This window comes from Rana temporaria, chromosome 2 (assembly GCF_905171775.1).
Source record: "Rana temporaria chromosome 2, aRanTem1.1, whole genome shotgun sequence".
Lineage (NCBI taxonomy): Eukaryota > Metazoa > Chordata > Amphibia > Anura > Ranidae > Rana > Rana temporaria.
In genome coordinates this window covers 209,837,012-209,857,338 of record NC_053490.1, presented here as the reverse complement: position 1 = coordinate 209,857,338, position 20,327 = coordinate 209,837,012, and the positions used below count along the sequence as shown (strand labels likewise).

Genomic DNA, 20,327 nt, shown 5'->3' with positions numbered 1-20,327 from the left:
TACACGCATCGGGTCTTCGGCGATGCGTCGGGACAGTTTTTACCCGCCGCGCGCCACCCAGTGGCGCGCGCGGGTAGTGCACATAAAAGGCCGTTTTTAAACGGCCACTTGGCACTTGAGAGCCGCGCTGCGGACGTATTTCGTCTATAGCGCGGATCTCAAGTGGTTAAAAAAACTACGCGATTCCCCTTGACAAAATGAGCATCAATCTAATGTTAAAAATGTTTTTTTGGGTGAACTCCCGCTTTAAAAGCAAAGCATATTTGCATCATTTACAAATCACCTATCCATGCCTAACAATGATACCATAAAGCTAGCCATACTTTATACAATTTTCTTATCAAATTTTCTTTAGATTTACTTTCCACTATGTAGTGTCAGGGCCTGCCTGTCTGCACACAAATGGAAAATGTTAATGTTTGACATATTATATGGTTTTGGTAAATCTAAAGGAAAGTGTGCAAGAAAATAGTATATTGTATGGTCAGCCTAATGCCGCGTACACACGGTCGTTTTATGTGATGAAAAAAAATGATGTTTTTAAAAACGTCACTTTAATTGACCGTGTGTGGGGGAAAACGTCGTTTTATGTCTTCTAAAAAACGACCAAAAAAAATTGAAGCATGCTTCAATTTTATGTGTCGTTTTTCAAAAGTGCACTTTTTACTTCACAGAAATTGACCGTGTGTAGCAAAAACGTTGTTTAAAACGACGTTTTTTCATCCGCGCATGCCCAGAAGCTACTTATGAAGCGAGCTTCAATGGAAAAACGTGGTGGAACGTAACCTCGCTTTGCTAGAACATTGTGAGAAAACGATGGTGTGTAGGCAACTTCGTCTTTGAAAATTGAAGTTTCAAAAACGTTGTTTTTTACTTCACAGAAAATGTTGTTTTTTTTCATCACATAAAGTGATGGTGTGTATGCGGCATTAGGCCGGTCATACTTGGTTCGAATCTCGGCCGGTAAAGATTTGAATCGGTAATGGGCAGGCTGAAGGTACCAAGTTGATCAATTTATCAACTTGGGTACAACCAGCCTGCCGGATTCTCCTAAGATCATCGCCTTAGACACAGATCAATAACAAAAGATCATCTTTACTTTCATCACTTTTTTTACTACATAGCCCAATGGTTGCCCCAGGCACAGGACAGAGAATAACAGCTGTTAGCCTGGATGCACTGAGGCTAATGCTGCCACTACACCTCTAGAATTATGTTTGAATGTTCAGATGAGAATGTATAAAAATCTCTTCTCCAACCATTCGGTGGTGCCTTCATGGCCAATTTCAAATGACTTTTTATTCAAGTACCGTGTAAATGGCTTGCTTTTCATAGAGCGATGTTGGTGTGCATGGTTGCACCTGACCTTCAGACCCTTCTACCTCCTCCTACCTCTTCTTTCATCTATTTAGGAATCATTCATTCGTACAAACCTCAATTTGTACAGGAACAAACGGCTTCCTTACTAAAGAACATTCTACTTCCAAATTTACTGCACTCGCATAAGACTAGTTATGATCTTTCTCAGCAGGCAATTCAACAATTGAAAATTAGTTCCCATTAATATCCCTAAAAAAGTTCAGTCCTTGTCCTTTGACTTTTTTTGGATTGCTCTGGTCGAAATTGATTGCTGAATCGTCCCATTTAACATCAAATAAACATTCTGTAAATTACAATTTAAGGCCAGTTTAAAGGCCCATACACACAATCGGACTTTTTGACAACAACGGTCCGACGGACGTGTTTTATCGGACAATCTGACCGTGTGTATGCTCCATCGGACAATTGTTTTCGGTTTTTCAACGGACAAATGTTTGCTGTGAATGCTCTCAAACTTTCCGGCAACAAATGTCCGATGGGGAATAATCCTATCGTGTGTACACAATTCCATCGGACTTAAGTCCAAAGTATAAACACCCATGCTCAGAACCAATGCTAAAGATTGGACAACAATAGCATAAGTTGCCCAAAGGGTGGTGGTAAAGAGCTGAAACTACACATGATTTGGTGAAAGTTGGCTGAAAATGTTTTGCTGTATGTATGCAGAACGCCCATTCGGACAAAAATCCATGGAAAAGTCAGATGGAAGTCCGAACATGTATATGAGGCTTAAGAATATGATTGCATCTTTCTGACTCTGGGCAGGGTGAAAATGAAAGATTGTTTTGTTTTATTCACTGGACTGTAGCAAAGCTGCACCACCTTTGGCATTTGGGGTGACATGATATTTCTATTACAAATGCAGAAAATGATAAAGAGGGAACTTGATTTTTTTTCTTAAACACGTCCATTTCCTTGAACAAAAGTATTAAACCAAAATAAAGAAATCAAGATTGTGGGTCTAAATGCTAAAGGTTTATAAATGTAAAAAAACAAAGTATTTTATTATAAAAATAATGCTTACTCTCATTACTATCAAAGTAAGAACAAGATTGATAAAAACATATGTATCATTTATTAGAGGGAATTCACGTGTATGTGTCTTAAAATATGGTTTAGAAAACAGGCAACTACATCTGGAAAATGTGATTGAGTTCTCTCCAAGGTACTGTATGGAAATATCTCTAGTCTATAGAGCTGAGCTACAGTATCTTTGGTAAATGTTGTTTAATTCAGCCAAGTAGAAAATGTTTTAACATAAAAGAACACTGTTCCATTTCTTGGGTGTTTGAAAGCAGGTTACATTGCACGTGTCTTAATGAAGAATTGTAATACATATGCATGGAAGATGATAATAGCATATTAGAAAAAAAAATTAAATACATACTGTATGGCTTAATTTTTAAGACATCAGGCAGACATCAGAGTATACATTATATACTGTTGTACATTGTTGTATTAGGCCTCATACACACGATAGGTTAACCAGAGGACAACGGTCTGACGTAAAACACAACGACGTGCTGAAAAAAACGAAGTTCAATGCTTCCAAGCATGCGTCGACTTGATTCTAAGGCCCCGTACAGACGACGGAACATGTTTGCAGAAACTGGTCCGCGGACCAGTTTCAGCAGACATGTTCGGTCGTCTGTACAGCCGAGCGGACAGGATTCCAGCGTACATTTGCCCGCCAGACCGTTTTCGAGCAGGCAAATGTTTCTAAACATGTTTAGAAACATGCCCGCTGGAATCCTGTCCGTCGGACATGTTTGGTCATCTGTACAGACTTACCGTACATGTCCGAGCGGCCGCCATCCCTCGCATGCGTCGAATGACTTTGACGCATGCGTGGAAGCATTGAACTGCCAGGGCCGCGCACGTCGCCGCGTCATCGTCACAGCGACGGCGCGGCCTCGTCGCCGCTTATCGTGTACGCACGGATTTCTGTATGATGGTGTGTACAGCCATCATACAGAAATCTCCGGGCGGGCATGTACGCTGAAAACGTACATGTTTGCCTGTCTGTACGAGGCATAAGCATGCATGGATTTTAACCGATGGACGTGCCTACTAACAATCATTTTTTTCCCATCGGTTAGGAATCCATAGGTTAATTTTAAAGCAAGTTGGCTTTTTTTTAACCTATGGTTAAATAACCTATGGGGCCTACACACGATCGGTTTGGACCGATGAAAACGGTCCTTCAGACCATTGTCCTCTGGTTAACCTATGGTTTTTTTGTACAACATTGGCTTTAAACAGGTAACCGAAAGCTGATTACTGTGATTAAGGGCCTTTCACACTGTGCTTTGTTGGAAAAAATGTCGTAATAACGTCGTTTTTTTCCATGCCGAAAAATGAACGTGTGTTCGCGGCATTACAGTCCCACTCCATAGGAATATAAGTGACACTGGTCCATCAGACCATTCTCAGCGGTTTAACCGATCGTGTGTACGCGGCATCAGTCACAGTGCCCCACAAGTTCCAAGATAGATAGCTCAGATAGCTCATGAAAATAACGAAAGAGACTCAGTACTTTTAGTCTGAAGCTGAAGCTAGGGATGATGTCATTAGGTTGCACAATGTTCAAGTTTTAACATTATAAATGTCCTTAATGCCTCAATTGGCAGGAAAACAAGGAGTAATACCAAAACAAGGCTCAGGAATTTGTGGTCCCGTAGCTAAAAAGGAACACTGATTTTATGTTGTGTTTTTTCCCCCCCATGTTTCCATGTTTTCATAATTTTTAATTATGTTAATTCGTTTTTGGATTTTTATACCATTTATATTTTGTACTGCAAATTTTTGAGTGCTATGTTGTTTATGTCGTAGAATGTACACACGCATGACCACCGTATTGGTTTCTCAGTGTCTGAGATCCTGAAGAAGTGTTGACTTCCATGAAATGCATAGACTTGAGTTATTATACACTACTGGATGATGTAATTATTTCTTTATATTTGCTGTGTCATTGGTTTTAGGTAAATATTGTGTACATTTCTTTGTCACGGTTTTTTAATTAATTATAAGACAATTTGAAAGTTTTATATATATTGTTGAACTGGATATTTATAAGGGTTCCCGCTGGGTGTCCATAAAGTCCCTCTATATTACATTTCCTCTAACTTGCCCTTTAAAAACCATTGCATGGTTCATTAGGTTTATGCTAGAACATTTTTTATTAAAAAAATAATAACAATTACATATTTAATTAAAAATTGAATTATTAATACAGACTAATACATCCCCACCATGATTGGACCCCTGGCCAAAAAAGGTTTAAAAAATACATATATATATATAGATATATATCTTTATATATCTATATATCTATATATATATATATATATATATATCTATATATCTATATATATCTATATATATATATATATATATATCTATATATATCTATATCTATATATATATCTATATCTATATCTATATCTATATCTATATCTATATCTATATCTATCTATCTATCTATCTATCTATCTATCTATCTATATATATATATATATATATATATATATATATATATATATATCTATAGATATCTATATATATAATTTTACATGTTTATGTTTTGAAACTGCAGGCAAGTCCTTTAGCAATATGGACAGAAGAGATAATTAGCAGGTACAATTTCTGCCTTGCACATGCAAATGATGAATTATGAACCCATTTTGATGCTAGCACATACGTATTGTTAAAAATTAAATATCATTTTTTTTAATATTCTTATCATAAGATCATCTTTCTGAGTAAAAATTATTTTATTTAAAATCTAAATAAAATTTAAAGTGACATCTTAATTGCCTAAAGTATCCCTGTCACCAAACTCTCACACCATCAAAAAAGATAGCAGTAAAAATAGGAGACATTATACTTACCTTTTTGGCAGCCCATGTCTTCAAATACCTTTGGGATGCTCCTCCCTAGCCACAGCAAGTATTCGACAGGTTGAATGGGTCAAATAAGTGGTTCCTACACTTCATTTAGTGGGTTTTCCTGCTGGCTGGTATGTCCTGTAGTGGTGTACTAGGTGGTAGTACTAGGTGGTAGAAGGAACCACAGCATGTGGCAGGTATAAAAACAACAAGAAGTGTTGAATACCTGTGATGGCTAGGGAGCAGCATTGCAGGTGGAAAAGTAAGTATAGTACCTCTTCTTTAAGCAGGTTTTTTTTCTTTTGGTTTTCAATGTATAGTCACAGGGTCACTTTAAGCAAGTCATTTGTGACTTGTTTCTGGAAGCTATGTATTTTGTAGTGTTTGATATGTAAAATATTGTAAGAGAACTAGAAACCTAAACCATAAAAAAATGAAACCTCCTGTGAATCGCTGATTTGTAATCATTCATCTTACAGATTTTCTGTTTGACCCAACTGATGATACTGTGAAAGAGGAGATATCTGATACTGAATCTTCATTGTCTGAGGATATATAGTGTTCATCTAAATCTTGTTTCCGCTTGCACTGCTGGTAGAATTGCAAAGCAATGTTATATTTCTTCTCAGAAAGGCCAAAGCAGTGATAAGGTTCTATATTGTGACGCCTGAAAAAAATAAAAATATCAGTGAGACAAAAGTTGTTTTGTTAAAAGAAAAATAAAGAGGCTTTTTGTAAATTACATTTTTATTTAATAAATGTATAAACTATTTGATAAAGGATGTTTTAATAATTTGTATAGGACCGAGGAACGGGTCGGCCTCGACTGCCGACATCACGGGCACCCTGAACAGGTAAGTGTCCAGTATATGTAGCTGCTGAAGTTTAATAATTTTTTTTAGGCGGACCTCCGCTTTAAGACCTCTTTTTCTCAATGTAAACATAATTGTATGATGTAAAATTATAGGCACTGTGCTTCTTCAGGTGACCATAGACATTGGAGAGCCATGGTTTTGCAAACACTATCTGACTGGTCTTCAACAACCCCTCTATCACCAGGCTCTTACTCAAAGTGGAACTAAACCCTCCTGTTTTTTAAAGCCAAGGAAGCTGCCATCTTAGCCTCGGTTTGAAGTTGCTGTAGTGCTGCACATGTAATCGGCTATGACAACAGGCACTTGATGGTTTGATAGTTTGACTGACAGCTATCATAAGCACATTAGTAACTGTAACAGTTATCATTCACAAAATGCCTTGATTGTAACGGTTTTGGGAAACACTTAAATTGGTGGGTTTAGTTCTGTTTTAAATCTGGATGTTTAGCTGTACTGAGGGTTGGTATTTATTGTTATGGCGAGGACGAGCAACAAGATTTCCAAACTTATCTAAAACCAGCCATACACGTATCAAAATTTGGCCAGTTCATTTATCAATCGACTTGTGTACCAGTCTGTCCCGAACTATCAATGCTGTCAGCTATAGCTGGCAACACTGATCATTGGATTCTGATGGCGGGGAAGGCTCCACGCTGTTAGAAAACAATAGCACAGAGAGAAGGATTTCCCCATCCAGATGGGGGAATCAGATCTTTTTTTTGCTCAACCCACTGTTTGAATGAAAAAAAAAAAATGTATGAGCTACGTAAAGTGGTTATAAAGCCCAACATCTTTTACTTTAATGCATTCCTTGCATTAAGGTAGAACATGTTTAGGTGCCAGCATCCCCCTCCCAGTACATGTTGGCATTCATGGTTCCCTCAATGAACTGTAGCTCCCCAGTGCCGGCAGCACTCATGGAGCCCCAAACCATGACACTCCCACCACCATGCTTGACTGTAGGCAAGATACATGTCTTTGTCACCTGATTGTCACCACAAATGCTTAACATCATCTGAACCAAATAATTTTATCTTGGTCTCATCAGACCACAGGATATGGTTCCAGTAATCTATGTCCTTAGTCTGCTTGTCTTCAGCAAACTGTAAGCAGGCTTTCTTGTGCATCATCTTTAGAAGAGGCTTCCTTCTGGGACGACAGCCATGCAGACCAATTTGATGCAGTGTGAAACAAATGGTCTAAGCACTGACAGACTGACCCCCCCACCCCTTCAACCTCTGTAGCAATGCTGGCAGCACTCATACATCTATTTCCCAAAGACACCCTCTGGAAATGATGCTGAGCATGTGCACTCAACTTCTTTGGTCCATGGCGAGGCCTGTTCTGAGTGGAACCTGTCCTGTAAAACTGCTGTATGGTCTTGACCCCTGTGCTGCAGCTTAGTTTCAGGGTCTTGCCAATCTTCTTATAGCCTATGCCATCTTTATGTAGAGCAACGATTATTTTTTTCAGATCCTCAGTGTGAGAGTGATAACACCAAATTTAAAACACATGCTCCTCATTCACACCTGAGACCTTATAAAAGAAACAAGGTGCGCTGGACCTAACATTTCCTATGTGCCTAAACATTACTTCCTTTTTGTGAGTTTTGTGTTAAGCCACTTGGCTTGCTTTTTGAATTAAATGATTTCATATATGCTACACTTAGTCTGGCGCACCTTGTTTCTTTTCTATTTGTCTCTGCAGAGTTTTGCTTCTACTCTCAAGGCTGCTGCCGCTGGTGTGAATAACTGAATAAACCTACCCCCCCCCTTTTAACTATTGTTGGGACGTTAGAGTTTCACCACATTATCTGATTGTAGCTATTACTGCTGTTACGAACATATTACTCAGTTGGTTCTTCTCCTTTTCTGTTTGACACCTGAGACCTTGTATCACTAACGAATCACATGACACCGGGGAGGGAAAATGGCTATTTGGGCCTAATTTGGACATTTTCACTTAGGGGTGTACTCACTTTTGTTGCCAGTGGTTTAGACATTAATGGCTGTGTGTTGAGTCATTTTGAGGGGACAGCAAATTTACACTGTTATACAAGCTGTACACTCGCTACTTTACATTGTAGCAAAGTGTAATTTCTTTAGTGTTGTCACATGAAAAGATATAGTAAAATATTTATAAAATGTGAGAGGTGTACTCACTTTTGTGAGATACTTAATACCAGAATACCACACAATAAATGATAAATTACTGTACTCATAAATTAAAATCTTTTCTGTGTGCCATCCTGTTTATACTGGCAACACAGGTAAATTTTTTTTTATAAAACTGCACTGCAATATTAATATAAAAAAAAAACTTACGTTTTTCCATCACAAAAACATATCTGCAGCTTTGCTCCATTAACGCCAGTAATGACACCAGGAAGGAATGTGAGCGTAGATGGATTGGCCAAAGTCAGCACATGGTCACCAACACTGAGAATGTGTGGCTGGCTGAACTTCCCAAAAATCCACTCTATGTCTTGAGTAGTTGTTTTGCCATCTGACCATGAAATAAGATAGTCATTCCTGTCATCGGCACGCTTCAGTACTTCAGCTGAAATCATAAACAGTTATTATTCACAAGTGCTGTTCACCTCCATTGTCCATGATTCTCTCACAATTTTAGGATTTACAGCCACCAAGATATTATGTAGCTTTGTCAGAACTATTGGGGTTAAAAATAATTAATTTCTAGTCTTATACATATGATTTTTTATATATATATATATATATATATATATATATATATATATATATATATATATATATATATATATATATATTTCCATGGGCAATTCAGAAGCCATTTTGTGCTATTCCCCCCCCCCCCCTTCCTAAGGTAAATGGGTGTTCATGGTTTTAAACAAGGTTTCTTACAAGAATATTTTTTATAGCTTTATCTTAGTTCTCTTGTAAATTATGAATTTCTGTCAGCCAGAGAGGGGTAAGAATGAGACCGTGAGGGCTAATGTTTATAATATGAGTACATGTCTTGTGTTTCAAATGAACAATAAACAAACATGTTTATTTTTTATTTTTTCCTCTTTTCATGGATGAGAAAAAGAGCTAGTCTAAAGCTGTTTTTACAAAATGCTTTACATTATTCATTGCAAATAATTCTATTATCAATAATTCCTATTATATTATTATTACATCATAATAGGGCAAGTATATGCATACTTAATTAAATAATCCTTCTAATTTGGATTTATATATTTTATAATGTACCACAATTTCTCATTATGTTTATGTTATTACCCATTGAAATATATAATTAGAGAAGGATAGCATATTTGTAACATGATGAATAGCTTTAAATCAATAGGAATTCTATGTGTGAAATTACGTGTATAATGGCTATTATATATTGAGCCACAAATGATCTCATCTTCAAGGTATGTAGAGGAAAAGTTAATTGCTTTGCTCAGACTCACTAAGGCCATATATCCTATGAGGAGACTGAGGGCCAGATTCACAGAAGAAATACGCCGGAGTATCTACTGATACTCCGGCGTATTTTCAAATTTGCCACGTCGTATCCTAATTTGTGATTCACAAACAAGATACAACGGCTTTTGGCTAAGATCCGACAGGATTGCGGCTTTGTACGCCTTCGGATCTTAGGCTGCAATATTTTCGGCCGCCGCTGGGTGGAGTTCGCGTCGTTTTCCAGCGTCGGGTATGCAAATGAACTTTTACGGCGATCCACGAAGGTTTTTCGCGTTCGTTACGTCGTCGCTAGTCGTTTTTTTTCCCTTCGCAAAGTTACGGCTGCTTTAACATGGCTTAAATTTAGACGAGCCATGTTAAAGTATGGCCGTCGTTCAAGCGTCGAATTTTCAATTTTTTTGCGTAAGACGTCCGGGAATACGAAAGTACGTTCCGCACGTCGCCGTTCAAAAAAATGACGTCACTTTGCGCAAAGCACGGCGGGAATTTCAAAACAGAGCATGCGCAGTACGTCTGGCGCGGGAGCGCGCCTAATTTAAATGGTTCAAGCCCCATTTGAATTAGGCAGGCTTGCGCCGGACACCTTTACGTTACACCGCCGTAGGTTTACACACAAGTGCTTGGTGAATCAGGCACTTGCGCTGAAAACTTGCGGCAGTGTAACGTATAGACGATACGTTATGCTGCCGCAGTTATATGTGAATCTGGCCCCGAATTCTGGGGAAGTCTGACATATAAATGACATCTTATCATAGTTTATCGTGTTCCTTAACCACTTAAGACCCGGACCAATATGCAGGTAAAGGCACTGCGTCGCTTTAACTGACAATTGTGCGGTCGTGCGTAGTGGCTCCCAAATAAAATTAGCGTCCTTTTTTTCCCCACAAATAGAGCTTTCTTTTTGTGGTATTTGATCACCTCTGCGGTTTTTATTTTTTGCGCTATAAACAAAAATAGAGCGTAATTTTTGAAAAAAATGCTATATTTTTTACTTTTTGCTTTAATAAATATCCCCAAAAAAGATATAAAAAAACTGATTTTTTTCCTCAGTTTAGGCCGATACGCATTCTTCTACCTATTTTTGGTAAACAAAATCGCAATAAGCGTTTAACGATTGGTTTGCTCAAAATTTATAGCGTTTACAATATAGGGCAGGGATATGCAATTAGCGGACCTCCAGCTGTTGCAAAACTACAAGTCCCATCATGCCTCTGACTCTGGGTATCATGCTTGTGGCTGTCAGAGTCTTGCTATGCCTCATGGGAATCGTAGTTCTGCAACAGCTGGAGGTCCGCTAATTGCATATCCCTGATATAGGGGATAGTTTTATGGCATTTTTATTAATATTTTTTTTTTTACTACTAATGGCGGCGATCAGTGTTTTTTTTCGTGACTGCGACATTATGGCAGACACATCGGACAATTTTGACACATTTTTGGGACCATTGTCATTTTCACAGCAAAAAGTGCTATAAAAATGCATTGATTACTGTGAAAATGACAATTGCAGTTTGGGAGTTAACCACTAGGGGGAGCTGCATGGGTTAAGTGTGACCTCATGTGTGTTTCTAACTGTAGGGGGGCGGGGCTGGACTTGTGATGTCACTGATCATTTTTCCCCTCTATCAGGGAACAGACGATCAGTGACACTGCCACTGTGAAGAACGGGGGAGGTGTGTTTACACACACCTCTCCCTGTTCTTCAGCTCCTGTGACCGATCGCTGGACTCCGGTGGCGATCGGGTCCCGCTGCCGCGGAGCTTTGGACCGGGTCGCGGGCGCGCGCAACCCACGGCTGGGCACTTAGAGAGGACGTACAGGTACGTGATTGTGCTCAGCCGTGCCATTCTGCCGACGTATATCGGCGTTAGGCGGTCCTGAAGTGGTTAAAGCTTAGGTCAAAACGTTGTTTGACAAGATTTTTGGCATGTTAAGAAGCATTGCAAGATCAATTTAATACAACACTGACCCCTGTTGATAATTATGTTAAAAGTCCAAAATGGCCTCCTAGACACGCCAATTGACGTCATTAGTTACGTGTAAGACAGATAACATACCTACTTTTTGGGTGGGATAAAAGTGATATACACGTAGCAGGAGGGAGAACGGAGAAGGAACAGAGAAGGTCTATGAAGGAAAAGGGTGTCCTTGGCTGATATCTCTCAAACAAAATAGTCTTATATTTCTGGTAAATTATAATTTTCTTTTTCCTTTTGGTAATTGAATTGTTTGGGTATGTACATGACTAAACTAGTAAATCTGTGTTGCATAGCATTGGAATTGTTTTATTTCTACCTGCAGCATGACATAATTATATTCCAATTATAAGAGAAATACACATCTTTGTATATCTCTAAAAAAAACAAATTCCAAAGTTTGTACAATTGTTTTGTTATGATATGTGCTTAAACAAATTCATTCTAAATTTGTTTTTAACTTAAATATAAGTCTTGGTTAAATTACCAAGCTGATATACAGTTTAACATTCTGTCTGTGTGTTTTTAAAGTTTGAACTTGCAAGATCTGTTTGTTTGAGAGAGCTCATGTGTTGATTTCCTTGTCAAAATATCTTTATTACGTGATTCAGAGAAAATTGTACAAGTAACATATAACAAATACAATACATAAAGGGAGAAACTCCTTTGCGCATATACAAGAGTATACTAATCCAATAAAGATTTAACTGATACAATATTTGAAAAAAAAAAAAGTTAATAACATATATGCAAGAAGCTATAATGCGACTCGCATTACAATAACGTCTTGTATTAATAAATTCCTAATTTAGATCATGTGTTGATTTCAACACTTGCTTGTTTCCTTAATTTGCGGAGTCATTGAGAAAATGTTAACCATTTACAAAGCAGTTATCAAGTTTTAAGATATTGGCATTTTAAAACTAGAGCTTGTGGTTATTTGTTTCATCACCGATACCCCCCATATTGTTGATATGTGAATTTATATTCTGTGTTTATCACCAGTTATTTTGATATTATTTTGCACTAGTTATTTTAATATATATATATTTGCACAATATTGTATTACTTCGTCTTCAACTTATGGAAATCTCCTAAATGATAGATTGTGCTTATTTCCATAAATGTAGAAACTGTTTAATATTTCAGTATAAATACCCTGACAGCTATTTATTGAGATTAATGTGTATTTCACAAAATGTTGGCCTATATGAGGCATGGGTAATCCTAAAAACAAATACATACTTGCATCAGATGAATACTCCTCCATTAAATGCCTCTTTAAAAACATTACTTTTATTCAAAAAGAAGTGCAACATTATTGATGCATCATTAAGGAAAAACCAGACTCAGAATGCCATATTGCTTTGCCCACTGGCACTCAATTAGGGAACCATCAAATACTAGAATTTGACAGCCTTTTTTTACCTTAAAGGAGTTGTAAAGGAAAAAAATGTTTTTGCTCAAATGACTGTTTACAGGGTATCGAGACATAATAGTTAACTGATTCCTTTTAAAAACGATTAAAAATAGATAAAAATCAATCATATAATGTACCTGTAGTTTTAGTTTCGTTTTTGCATGTTATCCTGCCTCTGTGCTGTATAGAGCCATAGAGAAGTGATGGTTTGGAAAACGAAACTAGAAGCTCCCAGTACTGTGGTCCAAAGGAAACAGACAACCAGGAAGTGTCCAGAACAGAGCAGAATTACAGAAACATCAGAGCAAAAACGAACAAAGAGGACATGAAACCAGGACTGCAGTAAGGTAAAGGAAGCTATTTAGCTAAAAAAAAAAAATTCCTTTAGTGACCCATTAATCTAAAGTTAATGGATATTGTTCTTTTACATTTCCAAATATATTCAATCCTTTCTTGGTGATGCTACAGAGTAAATCCAGATTAAAGGTGCTAATATAGAAGCAGGTGCATTGCTCAGTTAGAGTTTTCTGAAAGCCTATATTTATACACTTTTCAATAACAATTAATAAGTATGGCCTAAACACAAAGATCTGGTAGAGCCTCTACCAATGTGATCTTCCAGTACAGACAGGGGTTAATAGCAGCACATGATAACTCTGTAAGCGGACAGAAGATGTAATCAGACAGCAACAGCCAGAACTGCATCCAGATATTTAAATGCATACTAATCAGCTGTGGGAATATCTTTTAAAGCATACAGATGGTTCCTATTGGCAGCTATGTACAGTGGTGTAATCTGCCTTAGTAATTAGCCAAAGAATTAGTAACATACAGACAAACATAAATATATACATTTTTCTTCTAGTTGTAGAATTGTGCAATGCCACACCAAGAAAGTATGGGAGCTGCCATTGTTGACCCCTCCTTCAGAAAATACTAGTTTTCTCTAACTTTAGCAGTAGGCTTCAAAATGCTATTGTTATAACAATAGGACGCTGTTCTAAATACATTCTGATTATTTCAGATTTTAGGTACTGAAAGCGGTACCATTATTTTGCAAGGAAATTTGGCTTTTTACATTGTAGGCCTGTAATTCTTAGGAATAACTCACTTAAATCTGTCCGAACAAGAGTCTAGTAGACATCTCGGGTATGATAAAGTTTAAAAAACAAAATCATAAATTATAATATAATAAATAACTATAAATAATTATAACAAATAATAATATAATTATAATAACAATTATTCAATAATGTAATCAAATCAAAAACACTGAAATCTGCTCAGTTGCAGAATTGTTGCTGTCATTACTTTTATTTACTTTTATTTTTTTAATGACGAATTTCCCCACAAATCGCTAGTGATTATAATTTATTATCGCTGTTTTCTAGCTGCTCTAAAACCACTTTTGACATAAAGGGACACTTTTTGGTTGCTATGGACAATCTACAGTTTCCAGGCAAAAAGAACAGTTTTTATTATATAAAAGTACATGCAGGACACTGGGCAGACCACTAGGGACAAGTGGCGTGTGTATTTTTTACATACAGTACTGTAATCTATAAGATTACAGTATACTGTATGTACTGTGTTTGTTTACTTTTTTGAATTTGGCGCCGTTCTCCGCCCCCGTGCGTCGTAACGTCGCAGGGAACGGAGATCAGGGGAACGCAGTGCATCGGGCGGAACATCCGGCTGCCGTGCACTGCAGAAATACATCGCTGTATCCCAGGGAAAAGGTAAGTAACTTTTTCCAGCATCCAGTGAGGCAATCCCGAGTGTTGCTCGGGGTTACCGATCGTAGCACAAAAATCTCACCCCGAGCCACACTCGGGAATACAGCTAGGCAGGTTAAAACTGTGTAATTATTCACATTTGTGAAATAAAATTGTTTATTACATTTTCACTTAAAACAGTTAAAACATAATAACATACACTACTATGCAAAAGTTTTAGGCAGGTGTAAAGAAATGCTGTAAAGTAAGAATGCTTTAAAAAAATATATATTTTAATTGTCTATTTGTATCAATTTACAAACTGCAAAGTAAGCGTACAATGAAAAATCGAAATCAAATCAATATTTGGTGTGACTACCCTTTGGCTTCAAACCAGAATAATTTCTTACACTTGCACAAAGTCATGGATTTTGTAGGATAATGGCGTGTACACACGATCATTTTTCGGGTTGTAAAAAACGACGTTTGAGTTCGGAGACAAAAAAACCCATCACTTGTGCGTTCCAGAGAGGAGCTTTTGAGCATTAAAAATGCCTAAACGCACACAGGTGTCTAAATGCACATTCATGCTAGGGGCTTTTAGCACCTGAATGTTTTTCATTTCATTGGCCATAATAAATCAATATACTGGCCAATGAAATTAATAAAACACCCAAAGCCTTGATTAGCCTAAACACTCTTGAAAAAACATGGCTTAAGAGCGTTTTGCAGCTGCTTTTCTCTTTTCGAGGAAAAAAACATTTAGACAAGGTGTGCATGAGGCTTTAATGTGTTATGAAACACCTATTAACATATAAAGCAGATACTACAGTGCACCCACTTATCAATGAACTAACACACTCTAATACCACAACTGGTTAAAGACACATATGTATAGGAAATTATAGAAAACAAAGGGGGTTTCTTTACCTAACAAAAATGAACAGACAAATACTAATGTGGACCCTGCTCATTAAAGTCACCAATCTTAGCTTAGAGTTTCCTGTTTAGAACATGGTCTAATATTTCTCAATCATCCATATTTGTCTTACCTAAATGAAATGTGCCATTCTCATCGTTCCTGGCAATGACTGGCTGCCCAACCCATCGCTCTTGGCATTGCAAGATGTATGCAGTAGCACGCTCATACTTGTCAGGACTTATCAGGTAAACTTGTTCTCTTGGAGCGGTTGCTTTACTATCATCATAGTATTGTATCTAATAATAGTATAAGTAGCAAAAGACATTTCATTTTAAAATCCAGTTTCACTGAGAAAAAAAAAAAGCTATACATCAACTACATACATTATATAACCTTTAGCAAACATATTGGCAGAGTTTCACTTAGTAATGCTGTTTAGATATTGAAACTGAACATTCTAGAGCACCTGATTAGTGATCAAAATAATTGGGAGGTACTATATTTACATGCTTTAGTTCCAGTAATGTATGAATGTAATCGCTTACACATGTATATCTGCATGTATACTTGCCCTTATTAAGCCCCGTACACACGATCGGACCTTTGTCCGACCAAATTCACATCGGAATTCCGACGGAATTCCATCGGAGGAAAAGAGAACATGTTCTCTATGTAAACCCTGATGGTATTCAGATAGAATTACTCCGATGGGGCATACACACGGTCGGAATTTTCGATGGAAAAAGTCTGACTGACCTTTTCCATCGGAAATTCCGACCGTGTGTATGGCCCCATCGGAAATTCCGATGAATTCCATTGGAGTTTAGATAGAAACATGTTCTCTTTTACTCCAATGGAATTTTACCGGAATTCCGATGTGATTTTAGTCGGACTAAGGTCCGATCGTGTGTACGGGGCTTAAGTTGTCACTTTTATAGAAAGTTTGAATATTTGGTTTTGGCTCTGCAAGCATATCATGCAGGCAGCTTTCTACATTCTGTTTAAAAGGAGTCAGTGGCATCATATTTCTATGCCATGAGAACACAAATGTTGCACATTATGAAAGCCTTTGGACATGTCTGAATTAAAGCCCATTGTGGTGAAATTAGTGCATGGCGTTAGTTTTGTCCTTACCGCCACTTTAAGATCAGAAGTACATGTCACAATAAGTCCTGGACAGTAGCTCCCAGGAAGCAAAGGGTGTGGTCCAATCACATGATCACCTTCCTATAAGTACAATGACATTTAAGTAGGTTACATTTTATAATGTATTAGTAATGTCATTATATGTGATAGTAATTCAATGCAAATTTAAAAAAAAATGTAAATGTTATACATGATTGTTTGGAATAAGTTTATCCTTCCATTGACAGTAAGCAATGTTTACAAAATCCTTCCAGCTCAACAATGTCTATACAAACCGTAGGAATTTTTCAGGGTAATGGCAAGTCTAGGTAATTTCATGTGAAGAGAAACATCAACAACATGTTAAGAAATACAGTGCCTTAAAAAAGTATTCATACCCCTTGAAATTTCCCACATTTTGTGATGTTACAACCAAAATCGTAAATTAATTTATTGGGATTTTATGTAATAGACCAGCACAAAGTGGCACATGATTGTGAAGTGGAAGGAAAATGATAAATGGTTTTCAAATAAATATGTGAAAAGTGTGGCATGCATTTGTATTTAGCCCCCTTGAGTCAGTACTTTGTAGAACCACCTTTCGCTGCAAGTCGTATTGGGAATGTCTCTACCAGCTTTGCACATCTAGAGAGTGACATCTTCCTTTTTTAGATCAAGCTCTGTCAGATTAAATGGAGAGCGTCTGTGAACAGCAATTTTAAAGGTCTTGCCAATTTGCCAATTTGCCAAATGCGCTTCTGGAAGAATGGTCAAACATTCCCATAGACACACTCCTAAACCTTGTGGACAGCCTTCCCAGAAGAGTTGAATCTGTTATAGCTGCAAAGGGTGGGCCAACTCAATATTGAACCCTACAGACTAAGACTGGGATGCCATTAAAGTTCATGTACATGTAAAGGCAGGCGGCACAATACTTTTGACAATATAGTGTATGTAATGAATGGCCTACTCTGCGTCACTGCATTCAGTGCTGGGAGAAAGAGTAATTCTTTGCTGCTTTCTGCAGTGTGCAACTCCTGTGGACCAAGAACTTATACAAAATGTTTTATAAGAAATGTGGCAAAAAGAGGAGATACTGGTAGAGTTGAGTAATAGTTTAATTTAGCTCATATAAAGGACTGCAAGATGTATCAAACCAGGTATTTCTTCAATGTCACAAATAAAGCTTTCTATGTGCAAAGATTATTCTCATTTAACAGGGTAGGTTCTATTGAGATGGCTCAGCCAACTGCAATGTGTTGGTAATGAAAGCTCTGACCCCTGCATAAGGTGTAAGGTATGGCTTAGGTTAAATGTTTGTAATTACAGTGTATTTTGTAGGGACATATGCAGTAAGTACTGTGAGATGTCTCAGATTCTCCTTAAACATGGCCCTCTAAACCATGCCCAGTATACATTAAATAGCCAGGCCCAATGTTTACTGTGGCACGTGAAGCACACCACTCTCATTTTCTGGTGGGCCCCAGTGTCTTTGTCCACACCTGACTCTTTGTATGCTATGCATGAAAGCAATCCTGACTCTTTTACATAATAAAATATAAGTACAGATACTAATACTGCAAAATACTTCACATTCTCTTTTATCTGCATGGCAGTGGTGTATAGTTAACAGCCTACAATTTATTGGAATAGACTGAAATATGCATTATACAACAGTTTAAATTCCTTCCATTAAGGATGCTTTTAGTCCATTATTCTGAACACTGACACAAGAGATACAAGGTAACATTAAAAGTCCCCACAGAGTGGAAAATGGCTGCATCATTATCCAAATGTTCCTACAAAGAAAACTATTTAAAATGCCACTGATGGATTTTTACAGTTTATTTTTTACTTTACAATGATATTATATGGAGAGTATTTCAAGATAGATTGACATTATAATTTTACATGAAAATTTTTTTAAAAAGTAAAAAGAAAAAAGAAAAGACTAAAGTATGCACCAGAAGGCACACATAGTTTTATATATAATCATATGTGAGATAGATTGACATTATCATCCTACATAAAAAAATGGTAAGAAGTAGTGTTGAGCAGAATATGCCATATTCGATTTCGCGATATATCTCGAATATATATTCGAATATTCGAGATATATTCGCTAAATTCGAATATTCGTGATATTTTATCGAAATTAAATGATTGCGATTTTTCGCTATTGCGAATGCGAAAATAATTGCGATTTTTTGATAACTGCGGTAGGAGCACTCTGATTGGCTCAGAATATTCGTGATATTTTATCGAAATATCGCAACATGCGAATGCGATATTTATTGCGCAATTTCGAGAAATGCTGGAGGAGCGCTCTGATTGGCTCAGAATATTCGTGATATTTTATCGAAATATCGCAACATGCGAATGCGATATTTACTGCGCAATTTCGACAAATGCTGTAGGAGCACTCTGATTGGCTCAGAATATTCGTGATATTTTACAATACAAAATAATTGCGAATATTCGGCAAATGCGGAAGGAGCACTCTGATTGGCTCAGAATATTCGTGATATTTTACAATACAAAATAATTGCGAATATTCGGCAAATGCGGAAGGAGCACTCTGATTGGCTCAGAATATTCTTGATATTTTACAATACAAAATAATTGCGAATATTCGGCAAATGCAGAAGGAGCACTCTGATTGGCTCAGAATATTCTTGATATTTTACAATACAAAATAATTGCGAATATTCGGCAAATGCGGAAGGAGCACTCTGATTGGCTCAGAATATTCTTGATATTTTACAATACAAAATAATTGCGAATATTCGGCAAATGCAGAAGGAGCACTCTGATTGGCTCAGAATATTCGTGATATTTTACAATAGAAAATAAAAAGTGTTTTGCATTGGTGGTGATTCTTTACTCTATCCATCTGTCACAGCCGTTTGTCAATCAAACACCTTGAAGATTGAACACGTTCATGCTGCATGCTTTGGACTTTTTTTCACTTCACATATCAAAGACATTTTTATGAAAGATTATTTTTCTATTATTGGGACTATATTTCCTTATATATTTGTTTTACTGTGTATTTCACAAGATATTTGCGCTTGCTTATTTTATAATTTGCCCACATGTCTTGTCACTAGACATATTTTTTATTCTTGTAGAGCGACTCCATTTTCTGTCTTGTATTAAATTATGTTGTATAACATTTTTGAGTTGCTGCTGTATTCTCCCCTTTTTTTAAGGTATGCGCAATTTTTTCCTTCTTACAAAAAAAAATAATATCAAACATACAAATATTCATAACAGAAACATACACAAAGCCCCCCCCTTTTGCATCAGAGACAATCAGAGTTCTCCTACCACAGTTATCGAAAATTCGCAATAATTTTCGCATTCGCAATAGCGAAAAATCGCAATTTTTTTTTTTCAATTTGGCAACATAAAAGGATCGCCTCAGCTTAGCTACTCGGCCCAGGGTCTCTAATCATACCAGCAATGCTTTTAGACGTCGATAGGATGTGATCTGTATTAAAAATCAAATTGAAAAAATGCGAATATTCGGAATTGCGAATATTCACCGTGAAATTCGAAATATAGCGCGA

At 37.0% G+C, this 20,327-nt stretch overlaps 1 protein-coding gene across 1 annotated transcript in view; it reads right to left on the bottom strand.

Annotated features, from left to right (window-relative positions):
- Positions 1-4,925: 4,925 nt before the first annotated feature.
- The window catches only part of VWA3B (von Willebrand factor A domain containing 3B), a 220,667-nt gene continuing 205,265 nt past the window's right edge, over positions 4,926-20,327 (bottom strand). The window contains exons 32-35 of the mRNA XM_040336327.1: positions 16,765-16,857; positions 15,761-15,926; positions 8,467-8,701; positions 4,926-5,934 (exon numbers count right to left, since the gene is read on the bottom strand). Coding sequence (XP_040192261.1) covers positions 5,736-5,934; positions 8,467-8,701; positions 15,761-15,926; positions 16,765-16,857 — 693 coding nt within the window. The 3' untranslated portion in view covers positions 4,926-5,735. The remainder of the gene's footprint in view (positions 5,935-8,466; positions 8,702-15,760; positions 15,927-16,764; positions 16,858-20,327) is intronic.